General features: G+C 55.2%; 1 protein-coding gene across 5 annotated transcripts in view; it reads left to right on the forward strand.

Annotated features, from left to right (window-relative positions):
- The window catches only part of NFIC (nuclear factor I C), a 74,016-nt gene that overhangs the window by 12,791 nt on the left and 34,258 nt on the right, over positions 1-26,967 (forward strand). For all 5 annotated transcript variants that reach the window (XM_027547190.1, XM_027547188.1, XM_027547189.1 and 2 more), the window contains exon 2: positions 3,799-4,330. In XM_027547190.1, coding sequence (XP_027402991.1) covers positions 3,799-4,330 — 532 coding nt within the window. The remainder of the gene's footprint in view (positions 1-3,798; positions 4,331-26,967) is intronic.

Consider the following 26,967-nt stretch of genomic DNA (forward strand, 5'->3'; position numbering starts at 1 on the left):
TTTTGGTTTGGAAATTGGAGCTTGACATCCTGGTTTGCTGTCCTGGACTCTCAGAGTGGGTGAGCCACGGGGAGGCCCAGTAAGGGACACAGCCCAGAGCACAGTTGGCCAGTCCATAGTGCCCAGCGAGGGCTTGGACCCAAGTGTCTGCCTGCCAGCTGCTGCTGTCTTCTTTGGCCAAGTAAGGTTTTTGGAATTCTTAGTCCCCCAACCAGGAATCAAACCCATGTCCCCTGCAGTCAAAGCACAGAGTCTTAACCACTGGACCACCAAGGAAGTCCAGCTTGACATTTTATTACACTTTTTAGCTTGTGAAGTCCCAGTGGGCCAAGTAAGGTTTCTGGGGTTTCTTGCTGTCTTCCTTAACCTTGCATCTGTGATTACCAGAGCAGTGAATAAGCTCCCCACTGATCCCCAGCAGGGTGCCAGGTCCCTTTTTGCCCATTGTACAGGATGAGAAACTGATGCCCAAGGTATGGCAGCGATCTGTTCCTGGATCATACAGAAGGTGAAAATGGAGGCCATTGTCACCCAAGCTTGTTCCCTCCAGTCTGCTGGCAGCAGGTGCCTCAACCCTGGGCCTCAGGGTTAGGGGAGACCGACTGAGCTGGACTTGAAAATGCCCAGCTGTGTGGTCCAGGCTAGGTCTGAGAGAACCCTGAGGAAAGCAGGAAAGGCTGCCTGAAGGAAGGAACATTGGAGATGGGGTTTGAGGGATGTGTAGGAGTTCAGGAGGATTCTTGGCTTCTAGCTTTCCTTGGCTGTCTCCCTCGCCCTGTCAACCAGTGGGGGCATTGGGAAGTGTCTGGGGAAGAGGCCTTGGTTGTCACAGGTCTTGTGGGACAAAGAGAGCGACAGGCCTGCCTCTCGCCTGGGTTGACCTCCCTGGGAGGACGTGGAGGCTCAGGCAGCAGGTCCATGACCCAGTTACAGGCTGTTTGTCTTCCTTCCTCCAGAACCAGCTGGGGTCACCAGTGACGTGGGCTCCCGCCCCTGCCCACCTCCCTGGCATCTTTCCCCAGAGAGGGCCCAGGGAGGAGGGGGTAGGCATCGGCAGGGGTGAGGGGGCTTGGAGAGGGGAGGAGAAGGAAAAGGAGAGAACTCATCAAACGGGAGGGGGCTCAGAGGCACAGGGGTTCAGGGAGAGGTAGGGTCTGGGCCCAAAATAATCCTAGCAACAACAACAATAATAATAGCATAATTCAGGCTTTTGAGAGCCGGGCAGATAAGGGGGTTCCTATGCTAGAAGGAGATAGCACCCCCATTCAGCTGGCTGACACCCCAACTGCCCCTTCCCAGCTCCCTCTGATCACTCCCCCAATAAGCTCCAGGCCTCGGATGACAGGCCTCCTTCTACCATGGTGTTCCCTCCATGGGGGACAGTGCCCCATGCCTCCATGTATTCTCTGCCCCGATTCTCTGGCCAGACTCCCAGGCTCTGGACCCAGGTCTGCAGATCAGCTGTGTGACCCTGGGCGAGCCGCTCCCCACCCCTGGGGCTGGCATGTTGGGTGACATGGTGACACAGGAAAAGCGCCTCTGAGGTTGGAGGGGACCTGGCAGGAGACAGCCCCTCAGCAGGTCAGCCAGGGCAGGGTAGGGTGGGGGAAAGGGGCTGTAAGGTCCAGTCCCTGCCACAGCTGTTACGGTGACTCACATGTCGGGGGACATTGGCATAGAGGGGGCTGGGCTGGCACAAACAGTACCCCATCCTGCCCCACCCCATGAGGACAGAAGGCTATTTTCAGACCCTCAGTAATAGAGGAGATCTGAGGTCGTCTCCCACCCCCAGCACCCATGGTACAGGTGGCCCAGGGGAGTTGGGGTACAGGACAGAGAGGGGGCACCTGGGGCGGGGAGTACCATGTGCATCCAGGCTTGGAGGTGGGACTGAGCCTGGCCACGTCCACCTGGAAACCAGCTGGTAGCCCAGAGCAACTGTGTCACCATCTTCCCGAGAGACCCCTGCCTCATGGAGAGCAGGCTGTTCCGAGAAAGGGACAGACAGGGTCTTGGTTCGTGTCCTCACACAGACCCTGAGAGCCTCCGGGACCTCAGTCAGGTCTCTGCCTGTCTCTGAGCTTAGCCTCCCCGTCATGCAAGGCATAGTGGAGCCTCGGGCCTTTTCCTGCCGCTAGAAGATTGTAAGCAACTAATCGTTACGGCGACAACAATAATAACAATAATAATAATAGCATAATGCAGGCTTTGGAGAGCTGGGCAGATAATGAGATTCACATGCCAGGGAGAGACGTAACCTCCATTCAAGAAGCCCAGTGCAGCCCCCAGGCAAGAGTAGGGATTGAAATTTCTCTTCTCTTCCTTTCTCCTTGAATTTCTCACCCCTTGAGAAATTCTCACCCCTTGAGAACATCCCAGGGATGTTCTGCAGACTCAGTTTCCCTTGTTGAAAATGGCAAGAATGAGACAGCCTCCTCCCACCCCCAGAGAAGAGGAAAGGGGCCTCCCATGGCCCCATTATTCTCCTAGGGGCCCAACAGTGGGGAGGGCTGCTGTTGTTTCCATGGAGAAGTTGGTTAGGTGTGGCTTCCTGTCCCAGCTCTGCTCCTTGTGACTGAGTCTCTTCTTGGGGTCTCAGTTTCTTCATCCGTAAAATGGGTGTTGTGACTGCTCAGTAGCCCCACTCAGGCAGTGGGGGCGGGGGTGTTGAAATCACAGCTCTGGGCAGGTTTCTGGCCCTCCTCGGGCCTCAGTTTTTCCATCTGTGGAATGGGTCTGTGGGGGGCAGGCTAGGGTGAACTGGCCCCCAGGAACCCCTCTCTCCAGCTCTGAATCTCCATGCCTGAGCTCCCCTTTCTCTGCTGCATTCTGATCTTGCCTCCTTGGGCCTCAGCTCTCCCTGCCCCTGCAATGGGTCTATATAGGAACCGCCCCACCCCACCCCACCCTTTCATTAGCCCCTGACATACAGTAGGCCCCAGTGGACCTGTGGACCTCTTGGCCTGTGGACCTCAGCTGGTTCTGTCTGTATCTCTGGGCTATAGAAAAGATATCTTGTCCTCATTTTTTCATCACTGCCAAGAGCCAGTAGAGGCAGCCATTGAACCTCCATCTCATGTCAGCTTCCTCTGCCGAGCAGTGGGTCTGGCAGACAAGTGACGCTATGAGCCTGTCTGCTCCTGAATTGTCAGTGTCCGGTGTGTGCTCAGCCCTGCTTTGGACATTTGAGCTCACGCACTAGTTCAGTGCTTTGCAAAGTACAGTCCCAGGGCCCAAGGCCCACTCTCTGTGTTCATAAATAAAGTTTTACAGAAACACTGCCATGTGGTCACATCTCTGTGGCGTCTTGCAACAGAGACTAAAATACTCATTACCAGTTCTTTATGGTACTTTTAAAGTTTGCTGACCCCAGTTCTAGAAGGCAGAGAATGGATCCATGCCACTACTATTCTATCAACCTCAGTTTTCCCCATCTGTTCAGTGGGTCCCCATCAGTTTCCACCTTGGACCCTCAGCTTGTCCTGCCTTGAACATTGGAGTTCAAGACAGCCCTCCATGACTGGCTTCCTTGGCCTGTGCCTTCCACCATGGTCAGAGCCTCAGTTTCCCCATCGGGGCAATGGGTTCTCAGATGATCCAGTGAACTTCTGCTGGACCCCTCTGGCCCTGTTTTTTCCCTGGGAGTTTGGAGGTATGTGCAGAGGACTTCTGCACACCTCTGCTCCACCATCCCTCCAATGTGTCTGCCTGGGGCCTCTGCAGCCTCAGTCTTCTGGGCCGGGCAGTGGGTCCACGGGCCCCAGCGCCTCCTGATCTCTGGCCTCTCCCGCCCTGCAGGATGAGTTCCACCCTTTCATCGAGGCGCTGCTGCCTCACGTCCGAGCCTTCGCCTACACCTGGTTCAACCTGCAGGCGCGGAAGCGCAAGTACTTCAAGAAGCATGAGAAGCGGATGTCGAAGGATGAGGAGCGGGCGGTGAAGGACGAGCTGCTGGGTGAGAAGGCCGAAGTCAAGCAGAAGTGGGCATCGCGGCTGCTGGCCAAGCTGCGCAAGGACATCCGGCCCGAGTGCCGCGAGGACTTCGTGCTGGCCATCACTGGCAAGAAGGCGCCGGGCTGTGTGCTCTCCAACCCTGACCAGAAGGGCAAGATGCGCCGCATCGACTGCCTGCGTCAGGCTGACAAGGTGTGGCGGCTGGACCTGGTCATGGTCATCCTCTTCAAGGGCATCCCCCTGGAGAGCACCGACGGCGAGCGCCTGGTCAAGGCGGCGCAGTGCGGCCACCCGGTGCTCTGCGTGCAGCCGCACCACATCGGCGTGGCGGTCAAGGAGCTCGACCTCTACCTGGCCTACTTCGTGCGGGAGCGAGGTGAGTAAGGGCGTTCGCGTGCACGGGGCTGGAGGTGGAGAGAGCTGGGGATGAGCCTGTCTCAGGGGCATGAACCAGGCTCACAGGTCTGAGCGAGGAAGCAGGTCCAGTGGCCTGCGCGGGGGTTGGTGGGGGTGGAGGAGGCTGACCTGTGAGATGTCCAAGGAGGGAGGCGTGTCTCGCAAGGTTTGAGCAAGGAGGCGGGCCTTCTTCAAGTCAAAGGGAGGAGGCAGGTGCTGGGAAAGTCAGATGGAGTAGGCACGTGCCATGTGAAGTGTAAGGGAAAGAGATCTGGTTCATGGGGAGAGTGAGGTAGGGGGCAGGTGTGTCCTGGGGGTCCAAGTGGGGTGGCAGGCCACAGGAAATGAGATGCTGTCCCAGAAGGTCTGTTGGCAACAGGGGTGAGGATGGGCCACTGACAGGTGGGAGAGGGGCAGCCTTATCCTTCCTGGGAAAGCTGGAAGGGTGCTGGGTGGCCCACTGAATGCTGGTTGATTGACTCAGACCTTCCCCAGAGTCCTGACAGGTGTCATGTTGATGCCAAGTGGAAAGCTGGGGCACTGTGTGACTTGAGCTGTGTCATCAATCTCTCTGGTTGTTGGGGTTCCCTACTCCTGCCCTTCTAGCTGGGTGTTTCTGGTGTTTGCTGGCTCTGTGGTCAAATGGTCCACATGGAGACCAGTGGGGTTTGTGAGGATGGAGAAACCCAAGACAGCTTCCTGGAGAAAGAGGCTCCCCTGAGCTGAGCTCTGCAGGATGACTGGGCAGTGATGAGCATGGGGCTCTCCCAGGGGGTCAGCAGCCTGCGCAGAAGTGCAGAGGCTGGACGGGTGGCCCAGTCCTGAACGTCAACAGGTCCTGGTGGTCGTGGGCAGGGCCTGGTTGAGCAGGCAGTGGGCTTCACTGACCCACTGCTTCCTGGTGGTGTGCCCAGTGGAGCTGTCACATGGAAGTTATCCAAGTTCCTACCTGGATTGGGCCTGGGGAGATTCTTGGAGATGGTGTGTGTCGCGTGTTGAACTCTGGTCTACTGTGTGGCGGGTGGCAGCTGTGACTGTCTTCATGCGGATGGAATCAGGTGTGCCCTGGAGAACCTAACTAGCACAAGTCCCGTGCCCTGCTATTCCCACCCAAGCTGAGCCTGGTACCCTTGTGGGCGTGAACCTGCACACACCCGGGCTGCCTGAGCGTGTCAGGTGGGTGCATTCGGTTTGGAGACCCAGTCCCACCACCGGTAGCCCCACAGGCACCCACTTGATCAGACAACCAGAAATGATTGGGGAGGGCTTGGGAGGAGCGGGGGTGGGGCAAAGAGAAGAAGTGGGGACTCCAGGCAGGACCGCCGAGCTTCTGATCACGGCCCTGCCCTGTGTCCTGTGCCGGCTGTGTGACTCTGGACTGTAACTCAGTTTCCTCCTCTGTACAGTGGGAGGAACAACCAGGCCAACTCCCAGCGGTGCTGTGAGCCTTCCATGAGGTCTCCTGGTCACCATGGTGTGTAGGGGGTAAAGCCAGGCCAGAGTTCCCAGTCTTGACCTTGATTCCTTGACCTTGACCCCATCTGCCCCATCCCTCACCCCTCTCCAGAAGCAGAGGGGTAGACAAGGTGACTGTTGAGGTCGTTGTGATGGGGGGAGGGGAGGGCACGGGCAGCCTGGGGGCTGCAGCATTCATTACCATGCAGGTCCCGGTCTCTCCCACCACATCCATCCTCCGCGCCCAGCCCCACCCCCACCTCCTCCGCGCTGAGCTGATAAAATTTTGAAGCAAGTTTTCTGCCGGCGTCAGCACAATCTCCGGGCGCCTCCCCTCCCCCATCGACCCCCTCCCCCACTCAGCTCAGCAGGCAGGCGGGGCCTCCAGGCCTCCACAGACACCTTCATGTCCGTCGGCCATGCTTTTGCTAGCCGATCTGGTCAGCCTCCTCGCATGAGGGCTGGGGAAGGTCAAGGCTGAACCCTCTCCTGCTTCCAGCCAGCTCCATCATCCCAGGGGACCGTCACTCAAACACGCCCCAGCTGACCCGGAGTGAGGGTCGGGTTCGAGGGCTGGGCAGGGAGCCCAACCCCAGCTCAGCCTCCTGCCTGACTGCCTGGAGGCTGGGTTACCCAAAACAAGTCACTGAATCTCTCTGTGCTTGCTTTCCTTGTCTTTAAAATGAGACAATCAAAAATAGCTGTAGGAATGTTTGCTTCTTATGATAAAAGTGTTCGACAAATAACCCCTGTGGGGTCATGGAGAGAAGTACCCAACACAGGAATAAGACTTTGTGGACAGTTATTTATTTTTTTCTTGGACCATTATTATCATCATCCTTACTAGGGTTATAATTTCCCACCTCCATCCCTTTGCCCATATGGTTCCCTCTGCTGTGGATGTCATTCCCATCTGGAAGACTCCTACTTATGCTTCTAAACCCCAACTCCCAGTGCCACTTTCTTTCTGTCAAGCAGTTTTTCTGAGGACTTAGCAATTATTTTCCATTCTCATGGCAAGCCTGTGAGGCAGGAATCGTATCCATTGTACAGATGAGGAAACGGAAGCCTCAAAAGAAGGAAACTAAAAAGTACCCTGACAGATGTTACCTGCGCTGCCCAAGGTCACAGTTAGAAAAGGGCAGAATTAGGGTTTGGACATGGGCAACTTCTGTTGCCGGAGCTTCCCTGGTAGCTCAGCTGGTAAAGAATTCGCAAGCAATGCAAGGGACCCAGGTTCGATTCCTGGGTTGGGAAGATCCCCTGGAGAAGGGTTAGGCTACCCACTCCAGTAATCTTGGGCTTCCCTGGTGGCTCAGACGGTAAAAATCCACCTGAAATGCGGGAGACCTGAATTCGATCCCTGGGCTAGGAAGATCCCCTGGAGGAGGGCATGGCAATCCACTCCAGTATTCTTGCCTGGAGAATTCCCATGGACAGAGGAGCCTGGTGGGGTACAGTTCATGGGGTCACAAAGAGTCGGACACGACTGAGCGACTAAGCACAGCACAACTTCTGTTGCTGGTACCCCTGCTAGCCCTCCATGCTCAGTGGCAGAAGGGGATAGAAGCAAGCTGCAGTGTAGGATGTGGGTGTCCAGTCTATGTGGCTTGGCCACCTCTGGGCTGGGTCTGTGTTCTAGGCTTCTACTAACCAGAGCTTCCTCCAGGATTCCCAAGCTGAGGCTGCCACCCAGAACCCCCTGCTGAGCCCCAGCTCCCCGACTTCTATCGCAGGACCCCCATCCCCATCTGGACCAGAGTTACGTCTCTGTTCTTAGCCAAGCAGTCATCTGATGGCAGAGAGAACTGGCCATCTCTTCTCTCCTCTCCCCTTGTGGGTCTCAGGGCTGCAGGGCGTTTGGGCCAAGGTCAGAGCGCAGTGGCCACTCAAACCAGCCCTGCAGGGAGGCCATGGGGTTGATGGGGAGTGGGGAAAGCAGGCCTTGCTTGACTTCTGGGACAGGTCACAGGCAGGATGTTGAGATGGGTACCTGCCATTCGTCTGGAAGGAGGTACCACCTCGGGTGTCAGATGTGGGGCCTCGGGGCCAACAGAATGACAGTGAGAGAGACCCAGAGACACAGGGGGACCCAGAGACAGGAAGAGACACACGGAGACCCACACACTCGGCCATCCCCTATCCCCAGACCCGGGGATGAGGCTCGGCTCCCCCCACCCCCACAGCCTCTGTTTCTCCCTGGGGCTGTCAGATGGATTGCTGGGGCCCCACCCCAAGGAGGAATCCCAGGCCTCCCTCCCCAGGTTTATTTTGGAGGATCGAAGAGTGGGGATGAGCTGGGAGAAGATCCCTTTGGCGCTGGGGCTGCCAGGCTCCTCAGAGCCCAGGGCACCACCTTGGGCCAAACTTGGCTGCCTTGGGCATCCATCTGGCATCGTTGCAGACACGGGGCCCTGATTCCAGGAGTGGACTCCGTGTGTGCCCTGAGGGTGGCCTAGGGGACAGCTGGGGGACCCTGATGAGGGGAGTGACATGAGCTCTGCCTTGGGACAGTGGGGCTGCTTGTTGCTTGCTTGCCCTTTGTGGGTGGATGTGCCATTGAGCAGGAGATGGGGAAGCTGACAATTCTCAGTTAAATTAATAAAAAGCTAAGGACAGGGAGGGGCGTGGAGAGGCATGGCAGGTACTCTGGCTGGGCCACAGGGAGATTTGAGTGAGAGTGTGTCAGGCCATTGGGGGAGCAGAGCCAGTGCAAAGGCCCTGGGGCTGGAATGGTCCCAAGCACAAGGGCTGGAGGGTGGGGCTGAGGACCGCTGCCTGGCAGTGGGAAGGCCGGGCCTCCTCCCCAGCCTCTCGTTTGGGAAGGAGCCCGGAGGAAGCAGGGCCCAGAGAGAGAAGCTGTCTGCCCAGCCCCAGAGCCCAGCCAGGCCTCCCCGCCCCCTCTGGCGGCCTAAGAAACCTGAGGCGGGCGGGCACCGTGCCAGGGCAGGCGGGGGAGGGGCTGCCAGGCCCGCCCGCTCCAGCAGCTGCCAGCCCGCCCTGAGCCGCCAGCCCAGATGGTGCCCATCTGCTGACGCCGCTGTGGGCTGGCCTCCCGTTCCCGCCTCCTGTTCCCGCCTTGTTCGGTGCCAACCTCCTGGAACGGCACTGTGGGCAGGGGCCTGCTTGGGAAGATCACAGCTGCTCAAGGGGCTGCCCAGGGTGCCCAGGAAGGAGGCAGAAGGATCGAGGGGGGAGGGGTCCCCACCCCTCTTGGATAAACCTGGGAAGCAATCATAGCAACAGATGATAGTAACAGCGGACATGTATTGCATACCCGATGCTGAGCCTGCCCCACATCTGGTTTAATTCTCTCCACCACCCAGGGAGACCATCCTGGTGGCTCAGATGGTAAAGAATCTGCCTGCAATGCAGGAGACCCAGGTTCGATCCGTGGGTCGGGAAGATCCCCTGGAGGAGAGCATGTCCACCCATTCCAATATTCTTGCCTGGAGAATTCCACGGACAGAGGAGCCTGGTGGGCTACATTCCATGGAGTTGCAAAGAGTTAACACGACTGAGCGACTAACACTTTCACTTTCACCACCCAGGGAGGCAGCAACTATTACCTACTCCCGTGTTTCAGTAAGAAAACAGGCCCAGAGATGGTCAATCACTTGTCTAGGGTCACACGGCTCCTAAGAGGTAGAGCAGAATTAGAACCCACAGATCCTGAGTCCTCAAAACCACTAAAGGAAAAAACGGAAAACTGCTTTTGGGGTTACTGAATGGAACCACACCCTCCCAGTTGTACAGATGATGAAGAGAGCTGGCCCAGAATACATAGTGAACAAATGAATGAATATTGGTGAACCTCCCTGAAGTGCCTACCGTGCCCCAGCCTGGGGGCCAGGATCCTCAAAAAGTGCAGCCTGGGCTCGGATGGCAGGAGAAAGGGTCTGGATCGAAGGAGCCTGGGTTGGCTTCAGCCCTGCCTGGGTTTGCTATGTGACTTAGGGCAGAGCCCTGCCCTCTCTGTTCTGAGGTTGGAGGAGAGCTGAGCCAGGAAGGTAGGGCCTTGTGGGGCCACAGAGAGAAGCAAGCTGGACCTTGACAGAGGGAGGGTCCCTCATCTCTTCGAACCCCTGTTAATCTCCATTCCAGCCCAGGACACTGTGCCGGGGGAGACAGGATGGATGTGGACAGGAGAGCATGTGAGGGTGGGCATTTGCTTGTATGATGGACACAATTTGTGTCCACACTTGTTCCAGGCTATGTGAGATGTACTCCTCTCTCTGACCCTTCATTTTCCCACCTGGAGAGTGGAAAAAGTAACTGTGCTGTGTCCACTGCATTGACAATTGGAGTCAGTGACCCCTAGATAGCATAAAACAGGTGCTCAATAAATGCTCAATTCCTTCCCAGATCCTCTCCCCAGCCCCAGGAGGCAAAGTGGGGAAGAACCTCAGAGCATCTAGAGAACCAGCCGGGGTACCTGTAACCGAGGATGGGCCCCCACTGGAAGCCAGGTGTCTGGGTGGTGGAGGAGTGAGGGGCTCCTCGCAGCCTGGACTCCCCCAGGGCAGGGAAGCCAGGTGGACCAGCTGTCTGTCCATGCAGGGGAGGTGACTGCCCAGGGGTGAGGTCCAGACACCAGCTGATGATGTATTTATAGTGGTGGTGGGAGGCCTCTGGGCTCCTGGTTAGCGGTGCCAAGGATGCTGCTAATGCAGCAGGTGGGAGCCCCGTGTCAGGAAGAGGTAGGGATGACATCTGTAGCCAGACAGCCCAGGTTGAGATCCCACTGCTCATGTGCCGTGTGGCCTTGGGCAGGTGACATCACTGCTCTGGGCCTCAGTTGCCTTCCCTCTGAAAAGGGCGTGAAACAGATGGTGCCTGCTTCGCTGGGCTATATGGGGTTAAGTAAGATAATGCATGAAGAGTGCTAGGAGAGGGCCTGGCATACAGTAGGTGCTCAAACATACATGCTAAGTCACTTCACTTGTGTCCGACTCTTTGCAACCCCGTGGACTGTAGCCCACCAGGCTCCTCTGTCCATGGGATTCCCCACGCAAGAATACTGGAGTGGATTGCCATGCCCTCCTCCAGGCTCAAACATAATTTGGTGCCTTAAAAAGGAAAGAGATCCTGACCCACGTTACACCGTGGATGGACCCTGAGAACATGATGCTCAATGAGAGAAGCAGACACAAAAGGACACACTGTCTGGTTCCACTCACAGGAGGTCTTAGAGGAGCCAGATCTAGAGAGACAGGAAGTAGATGGTGGGGCCAGGGGCTCTGGGTGGGGCGGGGTCAGTTAATGGGGACAGTTTTCCTTTGGGAAAATGAGGCAGTTTTGGAGATGATGGTGGGGGTGGTTGCAAGACAATGTGAAGGTATCCAGTGCCACTGAACTGTGCACTTAGAAATGGCCAAGGTGGTGAATTTGGGGGACTCCCCTGGTGGTTCCAATGGTTAGGACCCTGTGCTTCCAATGCTAGAGGCATGAGTTCAATCCCTGGTTGGGAAACTAAGATCCCACATGCCAAAAAATAAATAAAATAACAATGGAAGTGGTGGTGTTAGTTGCTCAGTCATGTCCGACTCTTTGCAACCCTATGGACTATAGCCCGCCAGGCTCCTCTGTCCGTGGGATTCTCCAGGTTAGAATACTGGAGTGGGTAGCCATTCCCTTCTCCAGGAGATCTTCTCAACTTGGGATCAAACCTGGGTCTCTCGAATTGCAGGCAGATTCTTTACTGCTGAGCCACCAGGAGAATTTTATGCTATTGATAGTCTGCTAAGTCACTTCAGTCGTGTCCAACTCTGTGCGAACCCAGAGATGGCAGCCCACCAGGCTCCCCCGTCCCTGGGATTCTCCAGGCAAGAACACTGGAGTGAGTTGCCATTTCCTTCTCCAATGCATGAAAGTGAAAAGTGAAAGTGAAGTCGCTCAGTTGTGTCTGACTCTTAGCAACCCCATGGACTGCAGCCCACCAGGTTCCTCCACCCATGGGATTTTCCAGGCAAGAGTACTGGAATGGGGTGCCATCACCTTCTCCAATTGATATTCTACCACAATTTAAAAAAATTCTTTGTTGTTAGTGATAATTTGTAACTCAACTAGGCTTCATTTTCAAAATTTTTAAAAAATGATAGTAATAATGAATAATGCTGCTGCTGCGTCACTTTAGTCGTGTCCGACTCTGTGTGACCCCAGAGACAGCAGCCCACCAGGCTCCTCTGTCCCTGGGATTCTCCAGGCAAGAACACTGGAGTGGGTTGCCATTTCCTTCTCCAATGCATGAAAGTGAAAAGTGAAAGTGAAGTCACTCAGTCGTGTCCAACTCTTAGCGACCCCATGAACTGCAGCCTACCAGGCTCCTCCACCCATGGGATTTTCCAGGCAAGATATACATCCTCTATTATTATGCAATGATAAGTAATAAAAACAAAACCAGTGATGGTAATATAATCATAGTTACTATTAGGGCTTCCCTCGTGGCTCAGTTGGTAAAAAATCTGCCTGCAATGCAAGAGACCCAGGTTCAATCCCTGGGTGGGGAAAATACCCTGGAGAAGGAAATGGCAACCCACTCCTGTATTCTTGCCTGAAAAATCTCACGGACAGAGGAGCCCGACAGGCTACAGTCCACGGGGTCACAAAAGTGTTGGACACAACTGAGCATCACTGCCTTTATCATCATCATCACCATTACTGTGTTTCCAGCTCCAGTTCTGCCCTCTGGCCAGCTGAGCAACCTTGGGCAAGTTAATGCCCATCTCTGGGCTTCTGCTTTCTTCATCTGCAGGCTGAGTGGAGGCAGTGTTCAGAGACTGAAGTTAAGTTATAGTCTCTGAGAAAGGAACCTCTCAGCATAAGTACTCAGAAATTTTAAGTTCTTTCCTGGAGAAGGGAATGGCTACCCACTCCAGTGTTCTTGCCTGGAGAAACCCATGAACAAAGGAGCCTGGCGGGCAGCAGTCCATGGGGTTGCAAAGAGTCGGACAGGACTGAGCAAGTAACACTTTCCTGAGTAGATCGCCCCTCTGCCATGGACCGAGCACCTCTGCTGGGGTGCCCAGCTTGCGCGCCCACACCTGCTGAGGCTCCCGAGGACCCGAGAGGTGTGGAGCCCGCAGAAAGCGGGAAGCATCTCGATGCACCTGTGGCGGCCACCCCAGTGTGGCAGGGCTGCAGTTGCCACTCTGGCCCTGTGCCCAGCCAGCCAGGGGGGGCTGAGGGCAGCTAGGGACATCTCCGGGCACCCCCCACCTCCGCAGACAGCTGCCAGTCCAGCCCCTCTCTCTCCAGCTGGGTGTGGGCAGGAAGTCACAGATGGTCAGAGTCAGTGAGGGACAAGGGAGGGGGCATGTGGGAACACTGCGTTTCTTGTCCACATCAGGAAACTGAGGCCCAGAGAGGGTCCTTCCTCAGGTCCATTCTATCCCGCCTTCTGTCCCAGGCTGTCTTGTGTGGGCGTCAGGATAGGGGGACAAGGGGGGCTCTGCAGGAGATCTGTGCTCGATCCCTGGGTTAGGAAGATTCCCTGGAGAAGGGAATGGCTACCCACTCCAGTATTCTTGCCTGGAGAATCCCCATGGACAGAGGAGCCTGGTGGGCTAGAGTCCTTGGGATTGCAAAGAGTTGGTCATGACTAAGCAAATATCACTGGTACCTCAGGGTAAATGGCTTGCAAGTGGGAAAGAGGTTTCAAGAGAGGCAGGGGGTCTGTTCTAGATCCTCCACAGGACAAGTTTTGGAGTTCCCAAGGCCTGTTTTAGACCCTTCACAGCTAGGATCTTAGGACTTCCCTGGTGGTCCAGTGGCTAAGACGCCATGCTCCCAACATAGGGGACTCAGGTTTGATCCCGGGTCAGGGAACTAGATCTCACATGCTGCAAACTAAGACTCGATGCAGCCAAATAAATATTAAAACAAACAAACAAACAACGCTGGGATCTTCATTTGACAATTCTAGAATTCTCCCAGAGCCACATGGTCAGAATTCCAGAATTTCCAGAATTCCACCTGTGGGATTTTCTCATGTCCAAGGACGGGCTCTGAAATTTCTCAACTTGGGTTCTAGAACATCCAGGGCAAGTTCTAGAATTCTCTTTCTGGCAGGGATACAGAACGTTCAGGTCAGAGTTGAATAAGCCTGTCCTCAGACGTCTAGTGACTGAGCAGAGTATTCTAGAAAAAACCCTTACAGAGGGAGACAGAGGTAGATTTGGGAGATTTTTTAAGGCTTTTTCCAGACTTGCTGAGGCAGGGGCTGCCTGCTTGAATGGGGGCCCCTTGGTGGGGAAAGGTTTGGTAGCAGGACTGTGAGAAGCTGGGACTAAGGGGCCCAGGAATAAGTCAGGATTTTGTTTAATCCGCAATAAAAGTCTGTTGTTTATCACATGTAGGGACACGGAACCCGGGGTGTTTCCAGAGGCTGTAGGGGAACAGAGCACATAGTAGGTCCTCGCTGGAAGGCAGCAGCTCTAATTGACCCTGGTGACCTCTGGCAGGAGGAAGGGGTTGTCTGTATGTGTCTGGGATGTCGGGGTGCATTATGGGGGGGAACTGCAGGCATACTGAGGGCTTACTAAGAAGTAAATCCTCAGTACATATCAGGGATTATTCACACCATTTTGTTTCACCTTAATCCCACAAAGGTAGGGATTATCATGAACCACATTTCGCACATGGGAAAATTGAGGCCCAGGGAGGTTAAGACAACAACCTGAGGCCACACAGCTAAATGGTAGAGTCAGGATTCGAACGCAGGTGGTAAAGAATCTGCCTGCAGTGCAGGAGACCTGGGTTCACTCTCTGGATCGGGAAGATCCCCTGGAAAAGGGCATGGCAACCCAGTATTCTTGCCTGGAGAATCCCATGGACAGAGGAGCCTGGCAGGCTACAGTCCACAAGTGGTCGAAAAGAGTTGGTTATGACTAAGTGACTAACACATTCACTTTTCACTTTCACTGGCAGATCTGAGGGAATACAGGAGTCCCCTAAGAAGGGGCTGTTTGGGGTATGTCAGGGACCTCTCTTAGAATGTCCTAGGATCCCTCCTTTGGGCCTAGAGAGTTTGGGTGCTGGTGAGCAGGTGCCAGGCTCAGCTAGATCAAGTTGGGGCTGCAGCCTGGCTGGGAGTAGGCCGGCCTCAAACCCTTGATGTGGTGGAACCAGGGAGGCAAGAGATGCAGCCGAGGCCCAAAGTCTCCCTGTCTGGGTCTCTGTCTCTTTGTCTGTCTCAACCCCCGGTCTCTCTCCCCCGGTCTTGGCCAGTCTCCTCCCCTCACCACCCCAGGCCAGCCTGTGGGCTGCCCGGAGGCGGCAACAGCAATTGAATGGGCCCCTTGTTCCTGACCACACCCGCCCCTTGGGGTCACTCCAGGACAAGCCCTGGCAGCCTGCTGGCTTAAAGGGCCAGTGCCCAGAGAAAGGGGAAAGGAGGGGGCCACCGCTTTGCTCCCAAGCCCTACCCCCCAGCCTCCCAAAGATGGAGGAACTGAAGTGCCTGCGTGGGGGTGGGGGTGGGCAGCATCGCATCCAGACATCCCAGCCCCACATGGTCAGATGGTGGCTGCATGTGCCTGGTGGCGTGTGGGTTTCATCTGGGAAAAATGCCTTCTCTTCTCTCGGCCACTGGGCAGATGGAATGGTATCTGGGTCAGGGTTTGGTACACAGTTGGTGCTCCTCTGTGCTCATGGCATTGCTTGAGCCTCGTGGTGTTCCCCCACCTTTGGGATTGGGCAGTTACCTCTTCACCTTTCTTCGTTACCTCTGCTTCTCAAATGTCAAATGAGGCAAGGGTTAGGCTGGTTAACAGTGTTAAAAGGGTTTTAATTGCAGCTGAGTTTCAGGCTGCATTTATTGAGTGCCAGCTGCACACCAGGCCCTGTTGAGAAAGGTCCTGTCTGCAGCCGCATTTTACAAAGGCGCTGAGACGTTATGTGGCCCAGGTGTCAGTCAGCCCTGCCACCTCCACCCTCTCTACCGGGGCTGTGAAGCTGCAGGCTGCTCGCTTGCCTTCTCTGGGCCTCAGTTCCCCTTCAGAGCAATGGGAATATCCCCTGTCCACTTTCAGGCTGGAAATCGTTCACTTCTCCTGCCCAGGGGATGCTGTGGCTGGGGGAGTCTGGGACATCCTCCACACAGGGGCCGACCTAGAAGGCCTTGAATTGGGCTGTACCCGCTGGCTGCTCTGGGCGGCCTCGGCGCTCCTATGCCCCAGGCCGGCCCCTCAGACAGCCTGGGACAGGTTGCTGCCGGATGGACAAGCCTGTTCCCTGCTTCCTTATGTAACCGGGTTATGCAAGGGCAGCTGGCCTGCTTACATAAGGGGAGGCCGGGCCAGCCCCATCTGGGGAGGGGGAGGCTCTTAAAGGGGCTGGCGTCCCCCAAGTCTCCCCTCCAGGACTCTGCACCAACCCATGGAGGGAACCCTTTATCAACTCTCATCGACTCAATCATTAGAATGCACCATCATTATTATTGTTGTTGATGTTGCTCATCATCGCTCTGTTCTTTCCCAGGTAGCACAGAGCCCACTCTGCTTCTGACCCTCAGCTAGTCCCTTCTGTCCCTGAGCCTCAGTTTCCCTATCTGGGCAAGGGGGTATCAGCAAAGTAAGGCAGTGGGTCTTAAGCGGGGTGCTGGCCCTGCCACCTGCTTGCTGTATGACCGCAGGAAAATGGCAACCCTCTCTGGGCCTCCATATCACCATCTGTAAAACACGCTGCCTTTCAGGGTTGCCCAGGGGAAATGAGTTCAGACGTGTGAAGGGTTAAGATAGCATGGGGCCTGCATGCACTCAGTCAGTACAACTTCTTGGTAGCTGATAAATATTTATTAAGTACTTACTGTGTGCCAAGCCCTTTCCCAGGTCCTGGGGACACCACCATGAACAAGACAGACAGAAATCCAGCCCTGGTGAGGTTCCCAGTCATGTGGGGGAGATGGACAAAGAACAAGTTCATGATGAGGGCTGTCGAGAAAAATAAAGTTAAGGAATACAGAGTGATGGACTATTTGGGGAGGGACTGTCTGAGGACCTGATATTTGAGCTGAGACCTGAGCGGTGAGGAGGAACCAGTTGTGCAAAGAACTGGGGGAAGGGCACCCGAAGCAGAGGGCACAGCCAGTGCAAAGGCCCTGGGGCAAGACTGGACCTGGCAGGTTGGAGGAACAGCCGGGAGGCCCGGGTGGACAGAGCAGACTGAGCGAGGGGGAGACAGGGAGGAAGGGAGGACAGGGAGGGGAACTGGTCTTTTACCACCAGGGAGGTGGGAGCCCTGGAGGGCTGTGGGCAGAGGAGGCGGAGGGCCTGACTCAGTGCTCACTGGCGCCCTCTGGCCACTGTGGGGAGAACAGGCTTTGGGGGGCAAGGGTGGGAGTTGAGAAGACAGGGCTGGTTCCGGCCCAGGCCAGGGATGGCCAGGGGCCAGCCAGGCAGAGGCGGACTCCAGAAGCATGAGAATTCAGTGGCATTGGTCAGTCTGGGCAGAGCAAGACCGTGCACTTCACTTGGACGGTCACTTGGATCATGAGGCCCCTTCCAAGGCTGGTGCTGGCCCTCCTGTCCCCTTGCCTCCTGCCTGGACTCAGGCAGGGAAAAGGGGGAGCAGGTCGGCCCCCAGACATACCCAGGGCCCTCTCCTGGAGTCAGGATATTGTTTGTGGGCAAGCGGGGATAGGTCAGTGGTTCCCCAGGTGGCCCGCAGGGCTCTGGGTGAGTTGGGCAGGCAACTGTGGGGCCCCCAGCCTCAAGCTGGGTGTTCTGTTTGCATGGCTGCATTGTTCCCGTTTTTTTATTCCTGATCTCACCTGGTAGGCTTGGGCTGGCACCTCAGTTTCCTTGGCTGTGAAATGGGAATGATCGTCTGTAACTGCTCCGTGGGTTCCAGGAGCACTGGCACACAGTGGGCACCAATTCAGGAATCAATAGCAATAATGTAGGAGGCTTGGGAGGCAGAAAGTGCCACTCCCCCATGCCTGACATGGGAGACAGGTATGAGGAAACCCATGATGCTCATTGAGATGGGCCACTGGGCAACTAAGTGACTCCCCCATCTGAGCCCATTTTGTCCCTGTAAAATGAGACCACAGCTATGGAACCCCTGTGGCATGTTGCATGTTCAGTCGCTCAGTCATATTCAACTCTGTGACCCCACAGACTGTAGCCCTTCAGGTTCTTCTGTCCATGGGATTTCCCAGGCAAGAATACTAGAGTGGGTTGCCATTTCCTTCTCCAGGGGATCTTCCAGACCCAGGAATTGAACCTGCATCTCCTGCATTGGCAGGTGGATTCTTTACCTCTACACTATCTGGAAAGTACAGAAGCCCTGTGACACCTGGTCAAAGGCCAGCACAGAAAGCTGTTTAGACTGTTACTATGCTGTCCCAGCCCCATGTGCCATGTGGGAAAACAGACCCAGAGAGAACCAGGGGCTTAACCTGGAGTCACACAGTCAGTTGGGCAAGGAGTTGTCCCTGAAACAAATAGCCTGGCTCCAAGCCACTCCAGTGCCTCAGTTTCTGGATCCATGAAATGGGTACACTGTGAGGGTCAGTGGGAATAACTGGACACCCAAGTAGAGGCTGCAGGGTTTATGTGGCCAGCCTGAGATTCTGCCTGGACACCTTCCTCCTGGGGTACTGAGGTGACATATGGAGGGTCTTTGGCCTCCACCCCCCTGGTTTCCCTTAGGTGCTGACTGAGGAGATTCTTGGAGGCTCCTGGGTTCACTGGGGCCATTCTGGCCAAGGAGAGGCAGTAGGAGCCATGCCCCTCTTCCCAGAAACTGCAGCCCTCTCTCTCTGGGGAAAGCAGGCCTCTAGGGTCCTCCTCTGCCCTGCAGAATGTCTAAAGCTGGACAGTCTGGCCCACCCCATACAGACAGGGCTGTCTGTCTTTGCTACACACCCACCATGTGCTGCCTGCCCAGTCTCTGCCAGACCCAGACACATTCAGTGAGGCAGCAGGTAGTGAGGCCAAATCTCTGCGTGGGTTCAAGTCCTGGCTGCATGCACTGGACCCAATTGCTTGACCTCCCTGAGACCTCTTTTGCCCCTCTGTAAATCTGTACATAGCTCTTGTGATTGTATGCTGCTGCTGCTGCTGCTAAATCGCTTCAGTTGTGTCCGACTCTGTTCGACCCCATAGATGGCAGCCCATCAGTTTCCCCCGTCCCTGGGATTCTCCAGGCAAGAACACTGGAGCGGGTTGCCATTTCCTTCTCCAACGCTTGAAAGTGAAAAGTGAAAGTGAAGTCGCTCTGTTGTGTCTGACTCTTAGCAACCCCATGGACTGCAGCCTACCAGGCTCCTCTGTCCATGGGATTTTCCAAGCAAGAGTACTGGAGTGGGGTGCCGTTGCCTTCTCCGGTGATTGCATGCAGCTCCTGGCATATAAGGACTCAATAAATGGCAGTTATGATTATCATTATTTTCATACACTGTCTCTACAATGTATGACAATGTATTTCATACTCTGTCATTACAAGCCCCTTCTGTACCTGGCAAACTCCTACTCAGACATCAAGGCCCCAGCTCCAATGTGCCCTCTAACAGAAAGCCTTCCTGGGTCCCCAAGCCAAGTTTCTATTATTTTGGGGGGTTCCTCCTGCCCTGAGGTCCTGCCTTTGATAGCTAGGCCTGGAGCAGTTGGGTGGGCTTTGCAAAAGAGGATTTCTGCTGATCCTCAAAAGACCAGGGGGGCCTGAGATGGGCAATGCTTGGATGACATTTCATACCCTTCCCTGGCCTGTTGTGGAAATCCACTGTATCACCACTGGTTGGAATCTACACTCCTAAACCTGGTCTTTCCCTGTGAATATCCCCGTTTTCCCAACAGGGGATTCCCATGTCCTACAAGCATTTATTTTGTGCCTGTTGTATACCATGCCCTAGCAGGATCATCCCAATTATTCATGCTATAGGCACATATTGAGTGCCTACCATGTGCCAGGCTCTGCAGGAATATTCACACTCACTTGTCTACAAACATCTGTTGACTGCCAGCTATGTGTAAGCACTGTTTGAGCACCAATTGCATGCCAGGCTTCATGAAGAGAGGCCACAGAAGAGGCAGGGAAGAAAAGTCTCCCCACCAACTAGGACGCCAACTATGACCTCCTCCTGCATTTCAGGCAGCAGGTTACAAATGTGGACACCAGAACCAGAGTAACTGAGTTCCCATCCGATTGTCCACTTACCGACATGAGACCTGGGACAAGTCCCTTCCCATCTCTGACCCCTCTGGAAGATGGGGCTCCCAGCAGTCTGAAAGGTTTGCATCTCAAAATCTACTTTCTGCATAGAAGGAAACTGAGGTAGTCAGCAGGCTCCCCATTTGCTGCGGGTGTGATTCCCCCCAGACAACACTGGGGAGAGCACCTAGTCTTAGTTCAGAGAGGGGGAGTGCTGGCCCAAGGGCACACAGCTCAGGGCGGGCCTCTGCCCTGTTCTGGAGGCCTCCCCTTGGTGCCTGCCTCCCTGGCCCAGGCTGCCAGCCTCCGGCCTCCCCCGAACACCTCCTCCACCCCTCCCTGGGGCTGCTGAGTTGGTGACGCGAAGCCCGAGAAACTTCAGAAAGAAGGGAAACTGGGAGGGGCCGGGCGCCCCCACCCCGTTCTTGGCATGGGGGATGCTCTGGGCTTCCGCCGCCTCCATCCACCGCGTGGCCTCAGACGGCTTCCGGGGCCGCGTCCCCTCCCGCGGCCACACGTGCGCGCTCAGCCCTTGGGCACATGCGGCTCCACAGCTCCCAACCCCTGGCGGGGCTGCCAGGGAGGCAGGCCGAGGCCTTGGCTTGGCTGCGGGCGAAGCCAGGAATTCACTCCAAATGTAAACAGCGAGTTATTTTAAGTCTGCCCCCCTCCCCGGGTGGCGCTGACACATTTGACATTGGAGGGGACGGGGCGGGGGGGGGGGGGGGGGGGGGGGAGGGCGGGTGTTGCGCGTGTGGGTATTTTTAACCTTGTTTTTCACATCCTTGGTGCCACCCGGAGTCTGGTTTGTGCCGAGCGAGTGGCGGGGGGCACCGGGCCCCGGGTGGCAGCAGGCGGGTTCCTACCCCTGCCTGGCACAGACGCCGCCCTCCTGGCATAAGAGCCTTTAACCCCGCGGAGGCCGCAGAGGAGGCTCAGCACCCCCCACCAATGCCGCCGCCGACCCCTACCCCAGGGGATCCCGGACTCCAGGCCCAGCCAGCCAGCTCCTCCCGCGCCCACAAAATGGCCGCCTAGGTCGGAGAAGCATCTGGAAGCTGGGAGGAAGCGTTGACAAAATGGCCGCCAGAGCGCTGATGTCATAGGTGGCGTGGCCGCCAAGAGCGGCCGGGGTGGGACGAGCCCTGGCCTGCAGGCCTCAGAGTGGGCCCCGCGGCCTACGGGGGCCTCCCTGCCAGCTTCTCGGGCCAGACACCCCCAAACCGCTTGTGCCAAAGCCCCCCAGAGCCCACCGGATGCCCCAAGTTCAGCCCAAAGCCACGCGTTAGCACCTCCCAGGCCTGGCGCTGTGGCCGGCCGGGGGGGTGGTGGACGGCCGCTGTCCTGACCCGCTGGCAAGGTGTCCACCAGTGCCCGGCGGGGCCCACAGCCAGGCCGCGGAGCAGGCGGGGGTGAGAGCCGGGCTGGGTGGGAAGAAAAAAGAAACTTTTCTTTGAAAGTGATTCCGAAGCAGGTTGGCTGGGGCCCAGGCGGCCGGCAGCAGGGCAGAGGGAGATGGAAAGTGTGGTCCAGACTCGAGGAACGTGGCGGGTCAGGAAGGACAAGGCGGGGGGAGGCCTTGGAGGGGGGGTGCGGAGCGGGGTGCGGCGCCCAGGAGGTCACCCCGGCCGTGGCCTTCTGCTTCTCCGCCTGGACGCTTTGTCCAGATTTCCCCCTGAGGGCCGAGGATGTCTAGCATCTTGCCTTTTTCCCCTTTGATTTATCCAAATATCCCTGTAGGAGGGCCACCAGGGGGTGGTTTAGAACCTCTGTATCAGGATGTGGAGGCTCAGAGAGGGAAAGTACTTTTGCTGAGATCACACAGCATTGGTGAGACTGACATCCAGTTCTCCTGATTGTTGGCCTTGGGAGTTCTGCAGTCCTGAGCCTGCAGGTGCAAGACAGGGTGTCCCCAGGGAGACTCAGGATTTGTACTAGAATTCCTTGAAGCCCAGAGTAATTTCGGTTCTGGGCCTTCCTCCTGCTATTCTGCCAGGGAAGTCCAAGTTCAGTCTGTTAGTCGCTCAGTGGGTCCAACTGTTTGCAACCCCATGGACTGTAGCCCACCAGTCTTCTCTGTCCAGGGGATTTCCCAGACAAGGATACTGAAGTGGGTTGCCATTTCCTGCTCCAGGGGATCTTCTCCACCTAGGGGTCAATGCAGGTCCCCTGCATTGCAGATGGATTCTTAACCGTGGGAGCCACCAGGGACGTCCAGGTTCAGTTTAGCTTGAAGCCTTCCTGCTGTGACTGATCTGGCCTTCCTCGAGATGGCCTAGAAGAAACCTTGACCTCAAACTTCATGGGGCAGAACTTTGTGTCTCTTTGGTACATTGCTGTGTCTCTGGACTCTAGGACACAGCCTGGTATACTGTAGGTGGTCAATACTTGAGTGAAAGAATCAACCTTTCCCCTTATGCTTGGGTTTGCACAGAGACTCATGCGGGAGGCAGGTGGAGGCTTGGGACACAAAGCAGGTTGTAAGATTATGGGACATATCCGGGAATCCATGGTCACATTTCTTAGGAGGGACACGAGGGTGTGAACCCCCAAACTTACAGAGCATCAAGGCCAGGTCCTGTGGACATGAAACCCCACTTGAACAGAAACCTGAATAAAGAGCTCTTGAGCCAAGCAGACATTTGCAAGAAAGGCATTCCAGGCAGTGCAAAGGCCCTGAGGCAGGACCAATGCCTGGGATGTTGGAGAACTAGGAAGGACCCCATTTGGCTAGAGCAGAGTGAACAAGGGGGAGAGAGAGGAGAGGAGAGCAGGGAGGGGATGGGGCAGGTCATGCAGAACCTTGTGGGCCACAAGAAGGACTTGGGACTTTCATACGTTTAAAGACCCACACTTGGGAATTCCCTGGTGGTCCAGTGTCTAAGACGCCACATTCCCAACGCTAGGGGCCTGGGTTTGAGCCCTGATCGGGGAACTAGGTCCTGCATGCTGCAACTAAGAGTTTGAATGCCACAGCTAAGACCCAGTGCAGCCAAATAAATATATTTTTTTATTTTTTTAATTAAAAAAAGACCCAGGCTCAGTCCAGTGTGATGAGAACTCAGACAAAAGTGGGACAAAGTACGAAAGGAGGGTGTTCCAAAAGAGATTTTAGATCCGGGCTTGGAAAGATGGTTGGAGTTGGCATGAGAGCAAGAGGGGCAGGGAAGGTTCCATGGCAAGAACGAGGAGGATGAAGACCAGGGTCGCCTGACCAGTGTGGCCTTCCAGGACAAAGTTGAACCTTGGCCGGCGATGTTTAAAAATGACCGGTGACACCCAGGAGCTGGGAATTCCAGGACCTGGCTTTGGTTCTCTCTCTAGCTGGCCAGTGCTGGGAGGCGGACGTGGCAGCCCAGCAGAGCCAGCTCCATTTGGAAGCCCGCTGAGGTTGGACAAGAAATCCCGTGTGCGAGCTCACTGTGGCAGCCGAGGCTAGCCCAGCGGATGCACTGTGGGGCCTGAACGGGAACCGTAGGCTCTTCCGTATCCTGCCAGGTTTAAGTGGGTGTAATCATAGTTTCAGCAAGTCCTGTCCTTTCTACATCCAAAAGATGAATTAAGTGTGACCCACTCTGTCCACCCCTGGCTGTTACCCTAGGCCAAGCTGTTATGCCCACTGGGATCCTTGTCCACCCCTCCTCCCTGGACTTCCAGCCTCTGAGAGTGCAGAAATCACTGAGCAGCCAGATTTAATGCGTGTTTGCTTTATTATGGTAAATATATATATAATATAAAGTTCACTGTCTTAACCATTTATGAGTGCGTAGCTCAGCGGTATTAAGCCTGTTCACACTGTCCTGCAACCATCCCCACCATCATCTCCGGAACTTTCTCATCTTCTGAAACTGAAACTCTGTCCCCATTGAACATTCACTCCTTTCCCGTCCCCCAGCCCCTGGCCCCACCATCTACTTCCTCTCTATGTGAATCTGACTCCTCTAGGACCTCGTATGAGTGGAACCAGACAGTATTTGTCCTTTTGTGTCTGGCTTCTCTTATAAGCATCACGTCTTCAAGGTCCTTCCACATTGTAGCAGGTGCCAGAACCTCCTTCCTTTTTTAAGGCTGAGTAATATTCCATTTCGTGGCTGGACCACAATTTGTTTATCCTTTGTGCTTTGATGGACTCTTGGTGTGTTTCTGTCTTTTGACTTCTCTGAGTCTAGCTGCTGTGAACATGGGTGGGCAAGTATCTGCTTGAGCCCTGTTTTCAGTTCTTTGGGGTATAGACATAGGCGTGGGTCACATGGTGATTCTATGTTTAACTTTTGGAGGGACCTGTGCCAAGCTGTTTTCCACCACGGCCGCGCCATCTTATGTTCCCACCAGCAATGCACGAGGGTTCCAATTTCTCCACATCCTCATAGCCAGAGACGTTTTAAAATGTAACGTAGATCCAGTCATCACCCTTGCAACCAAAATCAAAGCTTCCCACAGGGCCCAGGATGGGGGGTGGTGCCCTGAGTGGCCTGAGGTCTCCTGGCTTTGTGTACTGCGTTTGGGCCAGATGCTGTGTTCCTCAAACATCCTGTATTTGTTCCTGCCCCAGGGCCTTTGCACTTGCCGTGCCATCTGCCCTCAGCTCTCCACACAGCTGGCTCCTTCCCTTCCCTATGTCTTTATAAAGAGTTTTTGCCTGACTTTTTGGTTAAAAGTCACCTCCGCCCCCACCAGCCATTCTCTGTCCCCTGACCCAGCTTTATTGCCTCGGTGGAACTTAGAACCAGCGAAATTATCTCGGTCTCCTTCTGTTGGGTCACTTCCTGTCTGTCTCCCCTCCCTTGGCTCCCTGCCACTTCCCCAGTGCCCGGCAAGCATAGGTGGTCAGTAAACATCTGGGAGATGAATGCCGGGGCGGTGTCTGGACCTCCCAGTTAGGAACTGCTGGAGTCTCAGCCACCAGGATAGTAGCAAGAGTTGTTTGGTGCAGAGGGGGGTGGGTGCTCCAGGGCGGGAAGGGCTGGACCGGAGGCCATGGCGGCGCCTTTGTCACGGGCTAGGACAGACCAAATTTGGGCTCGTGGCCACGGACAGGAAAGAACAGTTTGTACACGCTGTCAATGGGATCCAGTTTACATTTCTGTTGCCGCTGTGATCATGTGTTTGTTTGAAGGAAAGGCCACGGGAGGTGATGACGTTCCGGCTGCCGACAAACACCCCGCGAACCTGGGAAGTCAAGAGAACTGGTGCCAGGCCAAGCCAGGGTGTCGCTTGAGACACATCCGCTGTCTGTCCAGGGCCAGTCTCACTTATACTAGCATGAGCATGGTTAGCTGCGCTTTGGGAATGGTGCTGGAGAGCTTTGAGTGTCTCTCAGAGAAGAAACCTTTCAGGAAGGTCCCAGAGAGAGGAGAGAATGTGAGCCACGTAGATACAGAGGGAACAATGTTCTAGGCAGTGGACACAGCCGGTGCAAAGGCCCTGGGGCAGGACAATGTTGGAGGAACAGCCAGGAGGCCTGTGTGGCCGGAACAGAGTGAGCAATGGGGAGAACAGTAGAAGGGGAGGGGAGAGAGGGGATGGGGCAGGTCGTGCAGGGCCTATGAGCCACAAGGAGGACTTGGGCTTTTACCCCGAGGGAGGTGAGAGCCCTGGAGGGCTGTGGGCAGAGGAGGGACAAAGTTCATGTAACTTCTGAGCTTGGAAATATGCTGTCACACAAACAGTATTTATCCTTTAGACTGTGATGGACCCCTCCCCTCCTGAGTCTCCTCTGATTTGAGCCTCACACCCATATAAAGTAAGGCAGCAACAGAGAAAGCCCACTTTATAGATGGGGAAAACTGAGGCTCAGAGGGAGAGAGGCCTGATTCATCCGAGGTCACAGGCCAACTTGTATCAGGGCTGAGTCTCCAACACAGGAGGGCTCCAGGACTCCAGCTTCTAAAACACGCTCCAGGATCATACAAGTTTGGGCCCCACAGCCTGTTCTTCATGACCCCAGGGTGCCTGAAAGACTCTGAGGAGTCCCACAGCTGCCCAAGAGGCCCACAGCAAGGCTCAGGCTTTTTGACTACAAACCCCAGGGTCAGGTGGAGTCTGTGGACACCCAAGGGACCCCTGTAGGTGCCCCACTCCCCAGGTCAAGAATGTGCATTTTGGTTCTGTGGTACTTCTCTGGAGTGTCCACGTTTTTCTCACACAGTCTGGAATGTAATCTGAGCAGCACCAAGTGCCAGATCGAACGTCTGATCTGAGTGGGGCTGCAGAAAATCACGTCTTCGGGGATGGGCAGTGGGGGACTCCGGGGACAGCAGCAGGTCAGGAGAAAGCTTGTCAACAGGCAAATGTCTTAAAGCCAGCAATCGACATGATATAAAATTCAATGAGACATTCAAGGATGTTTCCCCTGGCCCCCTCTTTCTAAAAATAAATGTTACTGGAGAATAGTTGATTTACAGTGTTGTGTTAGTTTCAAAGGTACGGCAAAGCAATTCAGGTATACATTTGCATGTATCTGTTATTTTCAGATTTGTTGCCCATATAGGTTATTATAGAATATTGAGTACAGTTTCCTGTGTTATTCAGTAGGTCCTTGTTGTGTATCTATTTTATATATACTCGTGCATAAGTTAAGGCTTTCCAGGTGGTGCTAGTGGTAAAGAACCCACCTGCCAATTCAGGAGACCTAAGAGATGCTGGTTTGATCCCTGGGTCAGGAAGATCCCCTGGAGGAGGGCATGGCAACCCACTCCAGAATCCTTGCCTGGAGAATCACATAGACAGAGGAGCCTGGCGGGCTACGGTCCACAGGGTCGCCAAGAGTCAGACACGGCTGAAGTGACTTAGCACTCTTGCACTCACGGTGTATGTTAACCCCAGACTCCTAATTTATTCCTCCCTATCACGTTTCTCCTTTGGTAACCATAATTTTATTTTTGAAATCTGTTTCTGTTTTGTAAATTAAGTTCATTTATATCATCTTTTATATTAGATTCTGCATGTGAGTGACATCATTCGATATTTGTCTTTCTGTGTCTGACTTCACTTGGTGTGATGATCTTT

The sequence above is a fragment of the Bos indicus x Bos taurus genome, chromosome 7 (genome assembly GCF_003369695.1).
Source record: "Bos indicus x Bos taurus breed Angus x Brahman F1 hybrid chromosome 7, Bos_hybrid_MaternalHap_v2.0, whole genome shotgun sequence".
NCBI lineage: Eukaryota > Metazoa > Chordata > Mammalia > Artiodactyla > Bovidae > Bos > Bos indicus x Bos taurus.